General features: G+C 41.1%; 1 protein-coding gene across 1 annotated transcript; it reads left to right on the top strand.

Moving 5' to 3' along the window:
* The first annotated feature begins 7,408 nt into the window (after positions 1-7,408).
* Positions 7,409-9,442, top strand: foxd3 (forkhead box D3). The gene has a single exon (XM_084354875.1). The coding sequence runs from the start codon at positions 7,877-7,879 to the stop codon at positions 9,062-9,064; it is 1,188 nt and encodes a 395-aa protein (XP_084211001.1). The 5' UTR covers positions 7,409-7,876; the 3' UTR covers positions 9,065-9,442.
* Positions 9,443-16,295: the final 6,853 nt, after the last annotated feature.

Raw genomic sequence — 16,295 nt, 5'->3', positions numbered from 1 at the left:
CTTGAATACACATACAGTATAACCTACATCAATGTACAATAAAATGAGTACAGCAGGTTGAGGTTTGATTTGTTAAACAAAAGAAGACATCTACAAAGTGTCACTTTGAGCTCTTGCTATACTGTGACAACATTTGTCACTGATTTTTGAAGTTTTATAAACCAAACAATCAGAAGAATTATCAAGTATTTAATCAACAATAAGAAATATTTATTAGTTGCAGCCCTACTGTATATAATTAGTTTTAAACTAGCTGCACCTCAGCTCAGCAAAAAGCTGCTAACACATGATGCACATCTAATGACATAACATCCACAAAGAGCATTAATCTTTCACTTTTAAGTACATTATCCTGGTCATGTATTCTTGCATAACATATTCAGTGCAGGACTTTTACTTGCAATTCAATATTTTTACAGTTGATACTAGTACTTGTAGGTAGATTACAGAAAAGTTTACAAATATATGTATAGTACATTTTATTTTGGGTGAATAAGTAAGCAGTAATGTAAAAAAAAAATGGGTCAAAACAACCCAACAGCCGTGTTTTCCCGCATGTCTTTGAGTATAGTTACTTACAATTAATGCAGTTTTGGGGGGAAAATTTAGCATTTTGTGTCTACCACTGGATCAAAATAACACTATTTTAATTTAGGTTGATACCCCAACAATAATGCTAAAAAAACAACATTAAACAACATTGATGGGTTGTTCAAAACAACCCATCAATGCAGGGTATGTATGAGTATGTTGGGGCTACATTTATAAAAATTGGGTCAATTTTGACCCAGTGACTTTTAATTCTTCAGAGAATTGAACCTATGCATGAAGATTAAAGGCCTATCGATGTGTAGTTTACAATCTGTCTTTAAAATGATGCAAGCATGTGTTATTTAGTAAACAATCATATATATGATACTAAAATATACACGTTTATATTTTCCTTTGTGTCATAAATCACCTCATTGTCTGCATGCCAGAGAGATTGAGGCCAAAATGAAATGAAGTCAGATAGCCATGTGCAGTAAATTGTAACACCTGATTTGAATCATTGGGTCTATTCAGTCCACTTAACCTCCAAGTAATTGACAATTTAAAGGTGCAGTCCTTAATTTCAAGAGACAGCACAACGGCTTTGATTAGGATGTGGGATATGCAATTCCCCTCTGGAATAACAGACAAGGACACTTTTTTATAAAGCAAAAGACAGATAAAGGAAAAGCTATACATCAGAGGAGACATATTGTGGTTTATGTGAGTTAAATTTGATAAAATCAGAACATCACTCCTTTCTGAGTCTAAAGCTTATTTTCTTCTCCTCCTCCTCATCTTCTTCATCTCCTACAATTCCTATAATTGGGTTCGAGAAGAGGTAAAGTGTCTCTGTGAAGAACTTGACAGATTATGTGAAGGAAGAATATTATTATGGGCAGGGCAGGCGGGCTGTAGGAGGTAATTTAGTGTGATGTTGCATATATGTATGCATCAGTGGGCAAGAGGATATTGAGTTCAGGGGTCGCTCTGAATGAGAGTTAGCCTTTTTGGTGTGAATTATGAGAAAAGGTGCCTCACGTTAAGATGAGTGCGTCTCAAATTTCACACCTCTGTTGGGATCCATGTTGAATTCAGGATTTTATTTTAATTCTATTTGTTTTTTGTATGTGTAATTGGCTGGAAATGTATTATATAATTGTCTGTTGTGTTTTTTATTTTTATTTATGTTTGATTTTTGCTGACCTCCAATCACCACCACCATTAGCACATTGCTTGCCGTCGTTTAACGCAGGCGGTGCTTCGCCACAACGCCATGCCGCATGTGTTTTGACACCGTGCTAAAGGCTCGCTATAGGGCCGATTTGCACCGTTTTACAGCCTGATCCTCTGCACTCACACACACAGCGCGGTGATACACTGATGTGCAACTTTTCAGCCCCGATCTGAATGACAAAAAGGCCCACAAACTGGGTGACATTGCACGTACTTAACAAGTACACATTGGCATGGTAATCCGGCTGCATTTAGCTGGAGGTGTCACTTTCCCACCAGCGCCCGCGAGTTTTACATGCGGCCTCCTCCCGCGGGGGCTTCCCCCTGACGGGCAGCCGGAGGAGAGCAGCGATGGACGGGGCGGACGGGCCGCGGGGAGACGCTGGGGTGTGATTTCAGCAGTTTGAAGAGCAGGACACGTGATGTTATTACTTTTTAATACTAAAAATAAATAAATACATTTGAAGTGTTGTTGTCCTGTTGACCTGCAAATTATTTCGTCGTTTTTTTCCCCCTTCTAAAATGAGATGAAAACGAATTCATGTGCAATGACTCAATTTAACAGGGAAATAATCGCCTAATAATCAAAGATGACAATGAAGGAGAGACTCTGAGACCTGAACACCCACGTATGATTTGCGCACCAGTCAGTATTATCACAATATATTCGTTATGGACTGATGGGAAGTGATTTTTTCGCAGCACGATTATCATTTTTGACAAGATTCTGCCCTGATGTTTGTTGTGACGAAACGAATCTATAGAAATTGTCCAAAAAAACAAAAACAAATTTTGTCATATTGAAATGTATTATTATCATAGATGAGAAAGAAAGAATGAGCGTTTAATCGTCTATATTTGATTTTTTTTTTTTTATATATGTATTTTATCATAAGAGAAGCCTAAATCCAGACGTTAATTAATCATCTCTTTCTCGTGTACAATTTCTAAAATGATGACGCAAAGACAAAATCACAACTTAAAAATGGAAACAGGCCGCAGACAAGCCTGACAACCTCAGACCCAAATATCAAGTTGTTCACTGATTCTGCAAATCCAACACCTAAAAGAAAACAGGTCTGTTTCTCAGTGCAGTTATTATAATCAGCAGCATATCTGCCAACATCTGTTACAGGAAACAGTTAATTAGTAGGTGAGTAAACTGGTGATCGTGATAATCTTTACAAAATAATGTGGAAAGGCGTGATTTTTTTTTTTTCTTTTAAACATGCCATACCTAATGTGAACCCTGAAGTCAAAGCTCATCATGATATAAACTATAAACTTGACACTTGTCAGCCCAAAACATGTGACCGGAACGAAAAGCTGAAGTGAGTGAAGACACGAGGTGAGTCCTTCTCCATCACCTGCTGTAACTGTGCAGCCTGATCATGCTGTCTGTGTACACACGCGTCAAATAGATGGGACCACAACATGTACACAAACAAGCACACACACGCACACACACACACACACACACACACACACACACACACACACACACACACACACACACACAGTGAATCTTGTGTTTTGGAGCCTTTGTGCCTTGTTGTGCAGCAGAGATCTGGCTCCGGCTCATCCTGCAGGAGGGAGGGTTAAATATGGGCTCCATCATATTGTTTGACAGAAACTCGCAGGTTGATAGAGTGGATTCTTTGAGGAGGGCTGAAAATGGTGATTTCCAAAAAAGAGCAGGGGGGAAAAAGCTCCAGCTCACATGCCTCCAATCCAGAGCTCTGAGGATCTGCACTGTGCACCATGAGAGAGATTCAATTCGATCATTATTATATTTGTGCAGAGTAACTGTTGTGTGGCGCACAATTTTGCGGATGAAGTGACGTGTTTTTTTGTGTGTGTTTCGTTTTTGAGAACATCTTGTTTTGATTAAATGTGACAAGCTGAAGATTTGGCGACTGGTGTAAAATAATTAACATAATGGTCGTAATTACAGGCGCGCTAACAATGCCATTAATTTATCATATCGTTTTAGTAGCTGCTGCCCCCAACTGCTCACTCACCTAATTAATGAAATGAGCTGCCTTTCAAAGAAATCTGCTTTCACAAACAGCTGATTTCGATGCAAAAAGGAAAAATCACATTCAGTTTTGGGGGATTTGGATTTGTCCTGGAATAATATGTTGGTATTTTGAGCACTTATATGTGAAGATGTGATGTCAGATAACTCTTAAATTTTCATATTTGTGTCATCAGTTAATAGAGATCATTAATAAAGATTTAATTCAGATATATCCAAATTAGTAGACTTATACATTTGCACATTTACTGCACAGTGGCAGGTCTTTTTTAAACGTGTTTTTAAGAGATCAAAAGATCAAAAAGAGCAAAGAGAGTGATTATTGATCAGGTGGTGGGTGTCAAAATCCATCTAATCCTAAAAAAACACATCGGCATCCACCTTTCCCTCTGAAAGCCCTTGACATTTAACTCACACACATGCAGACTGCGATAAAAATGTCTTAAAAAAGCCCTAAAATCCTCAAAAGTCAGCCCTGCATTCGTGCTTTTTTCATATTTATGTATTACGTGTTTCATATTTATGACAAACGACCTTGAAAAACGCTTGAAAATGCGGATCCTCACAAGTTTGGATGCAGATTTTTCATCGTGTGGAAAATGTAAAGACGAAAATCCCTCCAGTGACACCGACACGTGTCACACAGAGAAAATAAAGCATCGAAACAGGTGAAATTATTCCAACCATTCTCGCATTTCCTCCTAAACTGAACGAATTAACAATATCTAGCATCGCCTTCATTCGTTGAGACACGTCGTCTCCCTTAATCCCTGCTGAAGTGCCCTTGAGCAGACACCTGACACAGTCTCCTGCAGGTGACCCTGACCTCTGACCCCGGAGGAGCAGACGGGGGTCGGAGAGGAGACAGGACTCACCGGAGCATCACATTATTATGATCACAGTTATTTGTTCGGTGACCTTGGTGGTAGTTTTTAGCGGTGATCACCTGTGCTGACTGTTTGCTCTCCATCACCTGTGCTGACTGTTTCCTCTCCATCACCTGTGCTGACTGTTTCCCCTCCAACACCTGTGCTGCTGCTGCTGCTGCTGCTGCCGCTGCATCTCCTGTCGCCCCCCCACAACCTAATGGTTTCATGCCGGAGCGAGTTGGCTTATTATACTAAAAGGTTTTGTCGCGCTAAGCCGTGCATGTGTGCTTAAAACGTACATTTCATTAACAAACTGCGGAGGTATAAAAGCGGATTTATGAGGCTTCAAAAGATCACAGGAAGGACGGGTTTGAAACCCCCTCTCGGTGCTGCTTCAGTCAGGTTATATCAGCAGTTACGCCGCCTTTCACACAACACTGCGACTCTGGGATTTTTTTTTTTTTAAAGGGAGGCTGTGGCTGCACCTGTCTCTCTCTCTCCACACACACACACACACACACACACACACACACACACACACAGAGGAGAGAGAGAGAGAGAGAGAGTGGTTAACACAGTGACCTTAGAAATCCTTCAAAATAAGAGAAATCAAAAATGCAAACCAACAAAACGTGGTTCATAAAGCTCTTTTATTCGTCTGCCACAAAACATTTCAAAAAGGCACCATCAGTGAGGCTTCTGGCTGCATAACAAACTGGTCTGTTCAAAAGCGATGAGACATGTGTCACCAGAGGTCACTGGTCTCAAACAAGAGTTCAGCGGACTTCTGCTGCTTTGAAGAAACGCACGAAATGTGTCAAATCAGCAGAGAACGATGCAAAAATAAATAAATGAATAAATAATCCACATCCTAACTAGGAGAGGTTTTCGATCCAAGCACAAAACCTCCCGAATAAACACCCTTGAACAAAAGTTTATGCGTGTGGTTTATGGCCTGAGAGGGCCTGGACGCCACAGAGGAGCGCGCTCCCTTCGCCCTGCGGATGAGCAGGATAGAAGTTGATGCAGACTCTTGGTTTCATCTGCTAAGTAGTCCGTATTGACGGACCTCCAGATCACACAGGTCACCGAGAGATTAACACGAGGCGAGTCTAATCGGAAGCCACGTTTCCCTCCTTTGACCCGTGCGCGCGTTATTAATGATAGCGCTTGATTAATCCCACTTTTATCCTGGAGGAGCAGAGGTGGCGGAGGTGGCGCATGAAGCAGCGCCTCCGCGCACCGCCGAGGGCGACTCCAGGATCACATTCACTCCAGGACTATAAGACACAGAGAATAATAATCGTGATGGGATTTTTAAAGCGAAAATAAATTTTGTAAAAAACGCGCTTTCTGTTGAGATATTTCCTGTTTTCTTCATTCGAGTAACGAATTAATGCTAATCACGTCATTAATTGGTGATGTGTGACATTTATTTAAATGTAACAATGATAATATTAAAGCTGATAGAATAATATTAATAATAATAATGTAGACGAAAGGCCACTTCCTAAATTAAAATGCATTCTGGCCTCATTTTGTGTTTTAATTGAGGGAGAAATGAGCTGGGGGCTGAGGAATAGTCGTTAATTGAATAATAACGTAATGTCTAATTTATTTATATGTTTTAATTCCCTCAGATAAAGCTTTGTCACAAATAACTGGCCGCTGTTGGTTATGGATATTTTCATTAACCTGTTAAAAGACTTCCGATAAAATCAATTGAGGGTTTAACTCGCTCGTGGCGCGTCGGATTATATCTCCACATTTTGTTCCTTTGCTGCACGTCGAGTCGCTTTGAACGTTTGCTGAAATGCCCCTTTTTTCCCCCTTCCCCTTTCACTAGTGCTCAAATGTTCTGTATTGGATCCGACATCCTCTCCCTGAGCCCAGCCTTCAGCGCTCACCTTCATGCTTGTGAATAAACGCTCTCTTTGCATTCACCCGCTGCCCGCATTTCCTACTTTTTTCAAATGCAAAATCGCGCAATGATTGGGGTCGTTAGCACCTCATCCAAACTCTTAAGGAAATTCTTTATTCTCTCCGTTCATTGTCCCCGGCTGCTGGCTGCTGCTGCTGCCGCTGCTGCTCAACACTCTTCCCACCTTCGGCTAATCCTGCGGGAATAAATAGACTTCAATTCATGCTTTGCATTCGCAGCTTGGATTTACGCGGCGGGCTGGAAAGCTGGAAATATCCAGGCATGCACCATAAACAGAGTGAGGATGTTTAATCCTGGCGCACGCAGAGTAACATGCACGGAAAACTGGTTCAAATTAAACCGAAGGAGGGAAAAAAAAAACACCCAGGCATGCACAATTTCACATCCAAAACAAACGCTCACACATAAAGGAACTTAACGGAGGATTCAGTGAACTTAGCTGTCGTCGTTTTCATTCTGCAGCTTTCGGACAGAGTTTGCATTAGCAAAGTTAAAGGTTTGGGTTGTTTTTACGCAGCCGCGTTAATGCGCATCAGATCTTTCGATCACGCAGGCCAATTTTCTCTCCCCCTCCTCCTCCTCCTCCTCCTCCCTCTGCCACCGTTAAATGGTCTATGACGGACGAACACAGAAATCAGCGGAAAGCAGCATTGCTGATGTCCCATTGTTGACAAATCCATGAAACAACTCCAGTTTGCATGGTTTAACAGAGAGGAGAGGAGAGGAGAGGAGAGGAGGGTGGAGGGAGGAGAGGACAGGAGAGGGGGCGTCTGTCGTCACTGGACCACGTGTCCTGCACTGATAGTATATCTTATACTGGGAAAAGTAATCTATCAGACAGTCCTTTTAAAAGCTCCGGCCCTTAAAAGCAGCATGTGTCATCCCGACTTGCTTCTCTAAATATCACTCCTATAGGAAATACGCGCGCAGAAGGGACGCCGGAGCGCAAAAGTCGCCACATCTCCAAACAACTTCGAAGCAAGACTCGCCGCTTCTCACAGGCCTGCTCACTTACCGAGTGGAGAAATATTTGTAGAAGTTGAAGTTTCTCTCCGGCTTGACTGGCTTGCTGCCGGTTCAACCTGCCTCTAAGATTTTTGGACACATCCCAGCGCTTGACAGCGGCGACAAGAAGTCCCGCAGACCCGCCGTGTGTGCGCACTGACCGCGCCGCTCCCCGCCTCTACCCATCACACCCGGCTGCTCGGTTGTTTCGGCTCCGACAGACTTTTCAAACAAAAAGTGTAAGTAAGCCGTGAGATGACCCTGTCTGGAGGCAGCGAACGAGCCAGCGACATGTCCGGCCAAACTGTGCTCACAGCGGAGGACGTGGATATCGACGTGGTGGGCGAGGGAGACGAGGAGGGCATGGAGAGGGTGGACAGCGACTGCGACAGCCCGGGGGGAGGCATCCTGCACGACCTCCGCGGAGAAACAGGCGACGAGGAGCTGGAAGATGAGATCGAGGTGGAGAAGGAGGAGATCGGGTCCGGAGGGGGGAGTCCGTGCTGCGAGAGCTCCGGGGAGGGAGAGACGGGCAAAGGAGAGGGTCAGGACCAGAGCGCAGCGGCGGGCGGTGGGATCCAGAAGCCCAAAAGCAGCCTGGTAAAGCCGCCTTACTCCTACATCGCACTCATCACCATGGCCATCCTCCAGAGCCCGCAGAAGAAGCTCACCCTCAGCGGGATCTGTGAGTTCATCAGCAACCGCTTCCCGTATTACCGGGAGAAGTTCCCGGCGTGGCAAAACTCCATCCGCCACAACTTGTCCCTCAACGACTGCTTCGTGAAAATCCCCCGGGAGCCTGGCAACCCCGGCAAGGGCAACTACTGGACCCTGGACCCCGCTTCAGAGGACATGTTCGACAACGGCAGCTTCCTCAGGAGGAGGAAAAGATTCAAGAGGGTTCAGCCAGACATGCTGAGGGACCAGACTGCTCTCATGATGCAAAGTTTCGGCGCGTACAGCCTCGGGGGCCCCTACGGGAGGCACTACGGGATCCACCCGGCTGCTTATACCCATCCGGCGGCTCTGCAGTACCCGTACATCCCCCCCGTGGGTCACATGCTGCCCCCGGGCGTCCCTCTCCTGCCCTCGGCCGAGCTGAGCAGAAAAGCGTTCAACTCCCAGCTCGGCCCGAGTCTCCAACTTCAGCTCAACAGCCTGAGCACGGCGTCCATGATCAAATCAGAGCCGTCGAACAGACCGTCGTTCAGTATAGAGAACATCATCGGGGTATCGAGCGCCTCCTCGTCCTCACCGGGCGCTCAGGCTTTCCTGCGGCCTCCGGTGACCGTTCAGTCGGCCCTGCTGAGCGCGCAGTCCCTCTCTCTGTCCCGGACCTCAGCCGCTATCGCCCCCATCCTCAGCGTGCCGTCAAATATTATCTCTGGACATGTTTTACCCTCAGCGACGGCGGCGGCAGTGTCCAAGTGGCCTTCACAGTGACTTAAAACCAAGAGAAAATAAACTCTTATTTTTATATAGAGACATTATTACCGGGGGGAGCGTGAAGAGCACAAATCAATAAGCAACACTGGACTCTGTAGCCATGTAAAGACTGTTGAAACACAGAGAAAAAAGACAAAAGGAGATATTTCTGTACAGGTAATATTTGTAAATATTTGTAAAAAAAACAACAAAAAAATGATTTTACCTGTTTGACTTTTACCTGTCTTTATTCCCTTTGTTCCTGTTTGAAATCTGTGATAATTATTTTACATTTTCTTTTTGTATTGGAAGCTTCAAACTGGACACAAGATTTTTCTTTTCTTTTTCTTCTTTTTTTTTTTTGCTTCCTTTTCATACAAGACACAAAAAGCTCTGAAAAAATAGTCTGTTTATAATTAAAAAAAGATCAAATATATGTAATTCTATGTAGCTATATTGTGTTGTAAACTGAATCTATTTGTAAATAAATCTAAGAAAGAATTAAAATCATTTTTGATTATCAACATTCTTAAACTGTTTAATGAGAGATATTTTCTTGAAGGTGTTCTTGTCGTATAAATTACCTCTCACGCCACGCAGGGATACAAAATCGAAGACAAGGATGTATATTTGATTTTTATTGTAGGATTCTCTTTAGAAATGTAGCACAGAACAGAAAAGTCGTCTTATCTGGTGAATATTATGTGCTTGAGTTTACTAATAATTATTGCAATCATACAATTTCCACGATGTTAAAAGTCAGTATTTTTAAATTTACGTCTTTATTTTGAATTTATATTTGTAATGATATCATTATTATTAAATTATTTACCGAGTTACAAAGGGAAATTGAATTATACTTTTCACGGCAAACGCCAGCATAGGTAGATTATTTTACAACTTTATTTTGACATCTTGAAGAAATGTTTTTGAAATTACTCTTTAAATTAAATGATAATTATTGCCGAAAAAAACAGTGGTGAAAATAACATGTATTTATCTGGATTATAAATTTAAAGAATAGGTGAATTAAAGGGAAGACATGCCATATCCTGTAATTTGACTACACCGAAATGTGGTTATTCGCGGACTGTTTACAGATTTTCAGGCTGACATAATATTCTAGATGTTTGGACAAACAGGTGTAAAATACATGAACATCGTGGAGTAATTTATAACTCAGCATAATAGTTTTTTAGAAGCATATTTGCGGTTGTTTTCCTGATAACGATCTCTGACGGGAGGTCACAGTTTGGACACCTTTTCATTTACCATTACATCACCGCTCGGCTCGTTTTACAGGACATATATTCTGCGGCTTGGCTTCTATAAATGTAACAGTTTCGCAGTTGTGTCAGGCTAATCACTTTTACACAAACAGCAAATGGTGATCGGGGCTGTGTGTGTGTGTGTGTGTGTGTGTGTGTGTGTGTGTGTGTGTGAGGGGGGTCATAGGAGCTATATTTAACTGATCCCCATGAGAAAGAGAAAGGAGCCTCTCTCTCTGCTTCAATTCACTTTCAGACACCGCAGAAGGTGCTGATGATGCAAAAGGCTTCTCCGCTGTCAGCCTGGCATTTCATTCATTATTATTATTCGGCTATTATTACGACTATCATCAGCCTGTTATTAGTACATTAATTCTCACTATGATATTATATTCGCTTTATGGGAATTCGTGTTATTACATATCATTTATTCCGCAGATTATTCCTCTGATCGAAAGATAAAATACTATAAATACAAAACAAATAGAAAAATAGAAATGTTATGCTCTAAAAATTCGTTTTTGCTCATTTTTGTTTTGTATTTTTCACTAAATTAGACTCATTCATTTATAATCTAAGGAGGTATTTAATATTCACATACTCGCAGGTTAAACAGGTATTGAAAGAGACGTCCAGACGCCACCAGAGGTCCCATTCAGGGTTAAATCAGACAATATTTTTTGATTATGTGGAAGAACTGATATGGGATGCCGCTGGATGCAGCTCTGTGTGCGTCTTTTTTGGGGCTATTTGATAAATTAATCCTTAAAGAAAACACCAACGCGTTTAAACATAAAAAGCCAAACTTGCACTTCCACCTCTCCAGTCAGTTATTTTCTGATTTATTTCCGCGAGGCATGTGTGGTCACAGATCCGGGTCCAGCCTCCACAAAGCATTCAGGAGTCCTTTAAGCCAAAGCTCTCACAGGCCATGTCTCACTGGATAAGAGTGGCTGCAGTAAAACTGCACATATAGACTCCAGTGATGTCTCTGTGTGTGATGTTGCACCGGTGATGCTGCAGGCTGACAACAACCCCGGAGCAGACGAGATTCACGCCGCCAGGGGGCGTTAACTGACACCTCTCCTCCTCACAGGAACATCAAAAATCAAAGAAATATTTGGGACGGCACTACAACCTGAGATGATGGAGGATAAACCCTCTGCTGCAGCCTGTTCATCTTTTTTATTTTGTCCAGTTATTCAGGTTCAAACAATCATTAGAATGTATGCAAAAATCAATTCATGGAGGGGAAACTGAAATAAAATTACTCGCTCAATCTGTTGACTTTCATTTTGAGAACGATGAGCGACATGATTATGGTAAATATTTTTGCCCCAGCACACCCAATACAACCTCATATGTATGGCAGACTGGGTCATACATACTGTTTTAGGGTCAGATGGGACTGTTAATTATCTCTGAGTGCGACTGAGTGTTGCTGATGTTAATTAAAGTGTCATTTCAGGTTTCAGCAGCAGATGATGGGAAATTCTAAATGTTTCAGATTCAACCTGATCTCAGTTGGATAAAAACATTATCATTAAAGGTGCACTGTGTAGTTTTGGCAGATACATTTTAATCAGAATAGAAAGACCTCCTGACTAAACAAACTAATAAACAAACTCTTCGTTTTCATGACTCAATAAACAAACTGACCTTAAAGGACAATACAGTTTCATACTGTTTCACTTTGTTTATATGTGGCGGACCCTGCCACCTTTCAAGCTTCTAACAGTGTTCTTGGGACTGTATTTTCCTCTGAAAACAGCTTGTTTATTCAGTTATGGAAAATATAAATATTTCTGAGTTTGTATTATTACCTCATTAATATTCTGAGATTGTATTTCTTCTCCTAAACTACATAGTGCTCCTTTGAAATAAAAGCAGTTTTAAAAATATTGTAAAATCCAGGTGTAAGGCCTGGATTTTACAACGGGCCAGGACTTAAAAGCGACTTTTTTAAAGATATTTTTAATTGTGTGATCTACAAAGACATTTGTAGCCTAATAATGGTTTACTCCAAAGAAATGCTGCGGCCACCATTACTGCAGTTTGTTTCAATCCACGAGGTCCGCTTTAAACCCGGTATCTACTGTTGCATTGAAAGCAAACGCAGTTTTCGGTTTTGCATCTCATTATGTCGCCAACAATACGACGTGCTGATTGGCTCATTTGAAGAGCAAACAGTCGCACTCGCGCGCGCCCACACACGATAATGACCTATGCAGCTGCACGTGCTTGTGCACAGGTGGAGGGAAGTCTTGAGTGTGGTTCCCACAGCTCCAGCCGCCAGTCTATATTAGTCTCCAGTTTGTCTTTCATAAATAAAGCCCACATTGTGTGTTTGATTGTTATATAACTACCAAATGATGAGCATAAATTAGCCAACATTTGATTAACATAACAAGATGATTTTGACTTTAAATCATTTAAAAACTGAGCTGGATGAGATTGAACAAGATACAGGCTGACATAGAGTAAAGTTTCAGTTGATAATGTCTTGTTTGAGTGTTTGACACACCTGTGAGTACCTGTGTGCAATGGTGAGACAGTTAATGTGAAGCTTGTTTACAACTGGCTGAACTGCAGATATGTTTGGGTTTCAGTGTTTTGGGTATATAATATAGTTCACCTATCAAACACCTACACATTGCCAGTCATTATCTACTCACCCCCATGGAAGGTCAGGTGAAGTTTCCCGGTCCACAAAAACATTCCTGGAGCTTCACAGCAATATTGCGTTGCAGCATTCTCCTAAATAGCTGAAGTAGATGGGGACTTGTTTTAAAACGTAAAAAAATTACCGGAAAAAAAACAAAACATGAAATAGCTCCTTACATCTCATCCGGTGTAACTCAAGTTTCCAGAAGCCCCGAAATCCAGAAATGATTTGTTGAAATGTTATTTACACCCTTGACGTACCATTGAGGGGTGAGCGCTAGCGCTTTTAGCTCAGCAGCTATAGTGAAGACTTCTGCTTTAAAAAAGGCTGAAAATGATGTCTTTTAAAATCAATTTGGGATTGATTTTAAAAGACAACAGTCCCCATTTGCTTCAGTTGTTTAGGAAAATGCTTGAATGCTGTTTTTCTGTGAAGCTCCAGAAATGAGATGTGAGGAGATAATGACTGAATTTTCTTATTTGGGTGAACTTATCCTTTAATGCTCATCCTTTCCAATTAGTATTAGCACTTAAACAACAGTCATAATTATGTGGCGAAACCCACATTTCTCAGTTTTAAAATTTCCAATTTTTCAAAGTGTGATAGAAAAAATGTTAACACAAGCATAAGCAAGTATTATCAACAGGCTGTGGTTATTTCTTGGCCGTGACTTGCAGCAGACCATGAAGACCTCAGTTTTTCCTTCAAAACTGTAAATCCAAGGAACAATTCAAAAGCACAGGATGCTGAAAAGGTTTAACTTTCTTTCAGAACTGGCCCAAAAATTTACAATTTCTTTTAATTCATTTTGATGGAAGTCATGCTAGGACAGCATTTCAGAACATGTGACTCAAGTGAAAAAAAAAAAGAAATCTCTACTGTGGATATATAATTTCTCATTATGATTAATTTACTCACAAATTAAATGATCTCACATAAACACTTTGACCAAATTACAGCAAACCACAAGGGCTCATTAAAATCAAACTTGTAATTTTTGTTAATTTGGTTATGTGGCCATCCTAAGACAACATCAACGCATTAGTGATTAGTGTGTGTTTGAGTATATTTGTGTACTTGATAAGCTGCCTGAACAGTGGAGGAGGAGACAGTATTCTTATGAATCAAACCCACACACAAGTTCGGAGGTATAATCACTATGAGCACGGCTGGTTGGGGAATGATACTGAGTCATCCAGCTGCATTGTGGCTTGTCACAGTGATTCCAGTGCAGCAGATTTATCTTATGATACTGTATGTCTCATGAGCCGATGTGCATTTAGCTGACCAAAATCAATCTCACCACAAAGTACACCAAGCATCTGTCCTGGAGCTTTCAATCGTATCACAGGATTCTCCTCAATAGATGGAGTTTGCCCAGTTATCAATAGACACATATCAACTTCAATCTGAACATTTAACAAACACAAGTTCTGTCTAAAGCTGTTTCTAAAGTCAAGAACCTCATTATGTTTTTGTGTGCGTTGTTTCACAGTCGAGTCCAGCTGTAGCATCAGTGTTTTGTGTACAACAGAATAAATTGCTTGATGTTGCAATGTCACATTTCACATATCGAGAGGACACCATGTAAAGATACTGTAGATGCACCACTACTCACTTATCCCGTGCCGGATATCAAACATCTGGGTGTTCAGTTTCAGGAGGAGGAGTCAGTGTGTAACCTTTGACCTTTGAATCAGAGAAGGCATGTTGAGTGACAATGAAAAAGACTGGATTCCCATGAAGCCCCCATCTACTTCATTTTTTTTAGCAGTTGTTTTGCTGTGAAGCTCCAGAAATGTTTTGTGGACTACAAAACTTCACCTGACTTCCCATCGGCATGGGGCTGAGTAGATAATGACTAAATGAGAGTGACTAAAGAGTGAGTTTTGAATTATGAATCTTTATTTGTTCTCATAGTAACCATCGAACATGTGACAAAAAACACAGAAAAAGATCCAGTTTGACTTGCTGCAGCAAACTTGACTGTATACATGATAGACAACATTGGCATTGGCAAGCAAGGACCATGCCTCCATAATAACTAGGTCATCTTCCACCACAAGCTATAGCCTTCTCCTGGGTGGAGATCACAGACAGTAAATGTAGGTACAGCAGTTACTGAATATTTAAAAAGGCATAGAGATGAAGCAATAAATGACAAAGTAAAGCTGGCGTGGCCAGGCATTAATAACTAATGGGTACCAGTGAGTTATAGGCTGCTGCCGTTGTAATGAAAGTGTCATTGCAAATCAGCAGTTGTCCATGGTTATTATTATTTATGCATAATTGATGCCAGAACCACAAGGAACATGTCTCACCCAGCAAATCCCAACACCTTGGGAACAAAGATGATGGTGTCAACAGAAGAAAAGGTCACAGAGGAGAAAATGCCCCTGGGCAGAGATTTACATTATGAGGGGAGGGCTAGGGCAGGCTCGCATCGTATAACCATGCATACATCTGTATACAGAAGGTTACAACAAACTAGTTACGCATGAGACAACTGATCCACTTCACTCCAGGTAGTGGATGCTGCCACGTCATGGTTAGTTGCCATAACGGTTTAAATATCTATGTCATATACAGTATGTAGTCAAGACAAGTGCTCCTTACATAATTTAGAAGACCTCCAAACATATTGAAATTAACATGTACACACATATTGTGCCTTAGTTTATTAGAAGCAAAGATTTATTTTACTGATCTTGCTTAATTAAAGCTAGAGTTGTCTATTCTGCATGTAGTAGCCGTATTTGTCATTCATTCATCTTGCTAAATACTCTGAATGTCAGATGCTATATAGCATAACTGTGGTAGGTTGTTTCTAATTTCCAGAAAAGAAAACAGTTGGAATTCATCTTCTGTTATGCGGACAATGTAAAATTCTGCATTCCTAATTTAGATATTAGGATTTCAAAAATATCCTGCCTATATTTAAACTGTCATACAGAATTCAACCAGCTTTGTGACCCTGGTATGATAATTTCTTTCTTATTCTGATCACAAAAAGGGCCATTTTAATCATCGTTTAATAATGTATACATTGTGTTCCACATGTGATTAGATGTCATTATATCTTTTAAAATACTAATATGCTGCTAGATAAAAACAATTCTTCAAGTTCTGACCTCTGAATTCAACATCAGCTATAAGTTATTGAGATATTAGTGGACCAATAGACCTTTAATGATGAACAATATCCATCAATTTGTCATAAGCCTCCTCTCAACTGACGGTGCATTCATGGTAACTGGGAAATGTAAAAGAGATCAAAATTAAAATTGTAACTGTTAACAAAAACTGTTAAAATCTC

Source organism: Pagrus pagrus (assembly GCF_965226575.1).
Source record: "Pagrus pagrus genome assembly, chromosome: 6".
NCBI classification, from domain to species: domain Eukaryota; kingdom Metazoa; phylum Chordata; class Actinopteri; order Spariformes; family Sparidae; genus Pagrus; species Pagrus pagrus.
The sequence above is the reverse complement of the archived record's forward strand: the minus strand, read 5'-3'. Positions and strand labels throughout refer to the sequence as shown.

Bases quoted from the DNA above. Each gene is read 5' to 3' on its own strand.
- foxd3 (XM_084354875.1), top strand. From the start codon at position 7,877: ATGACCCTGTCTGGAGGCAGCGAACGAGCCAGCGACATGTCCGGCCAA.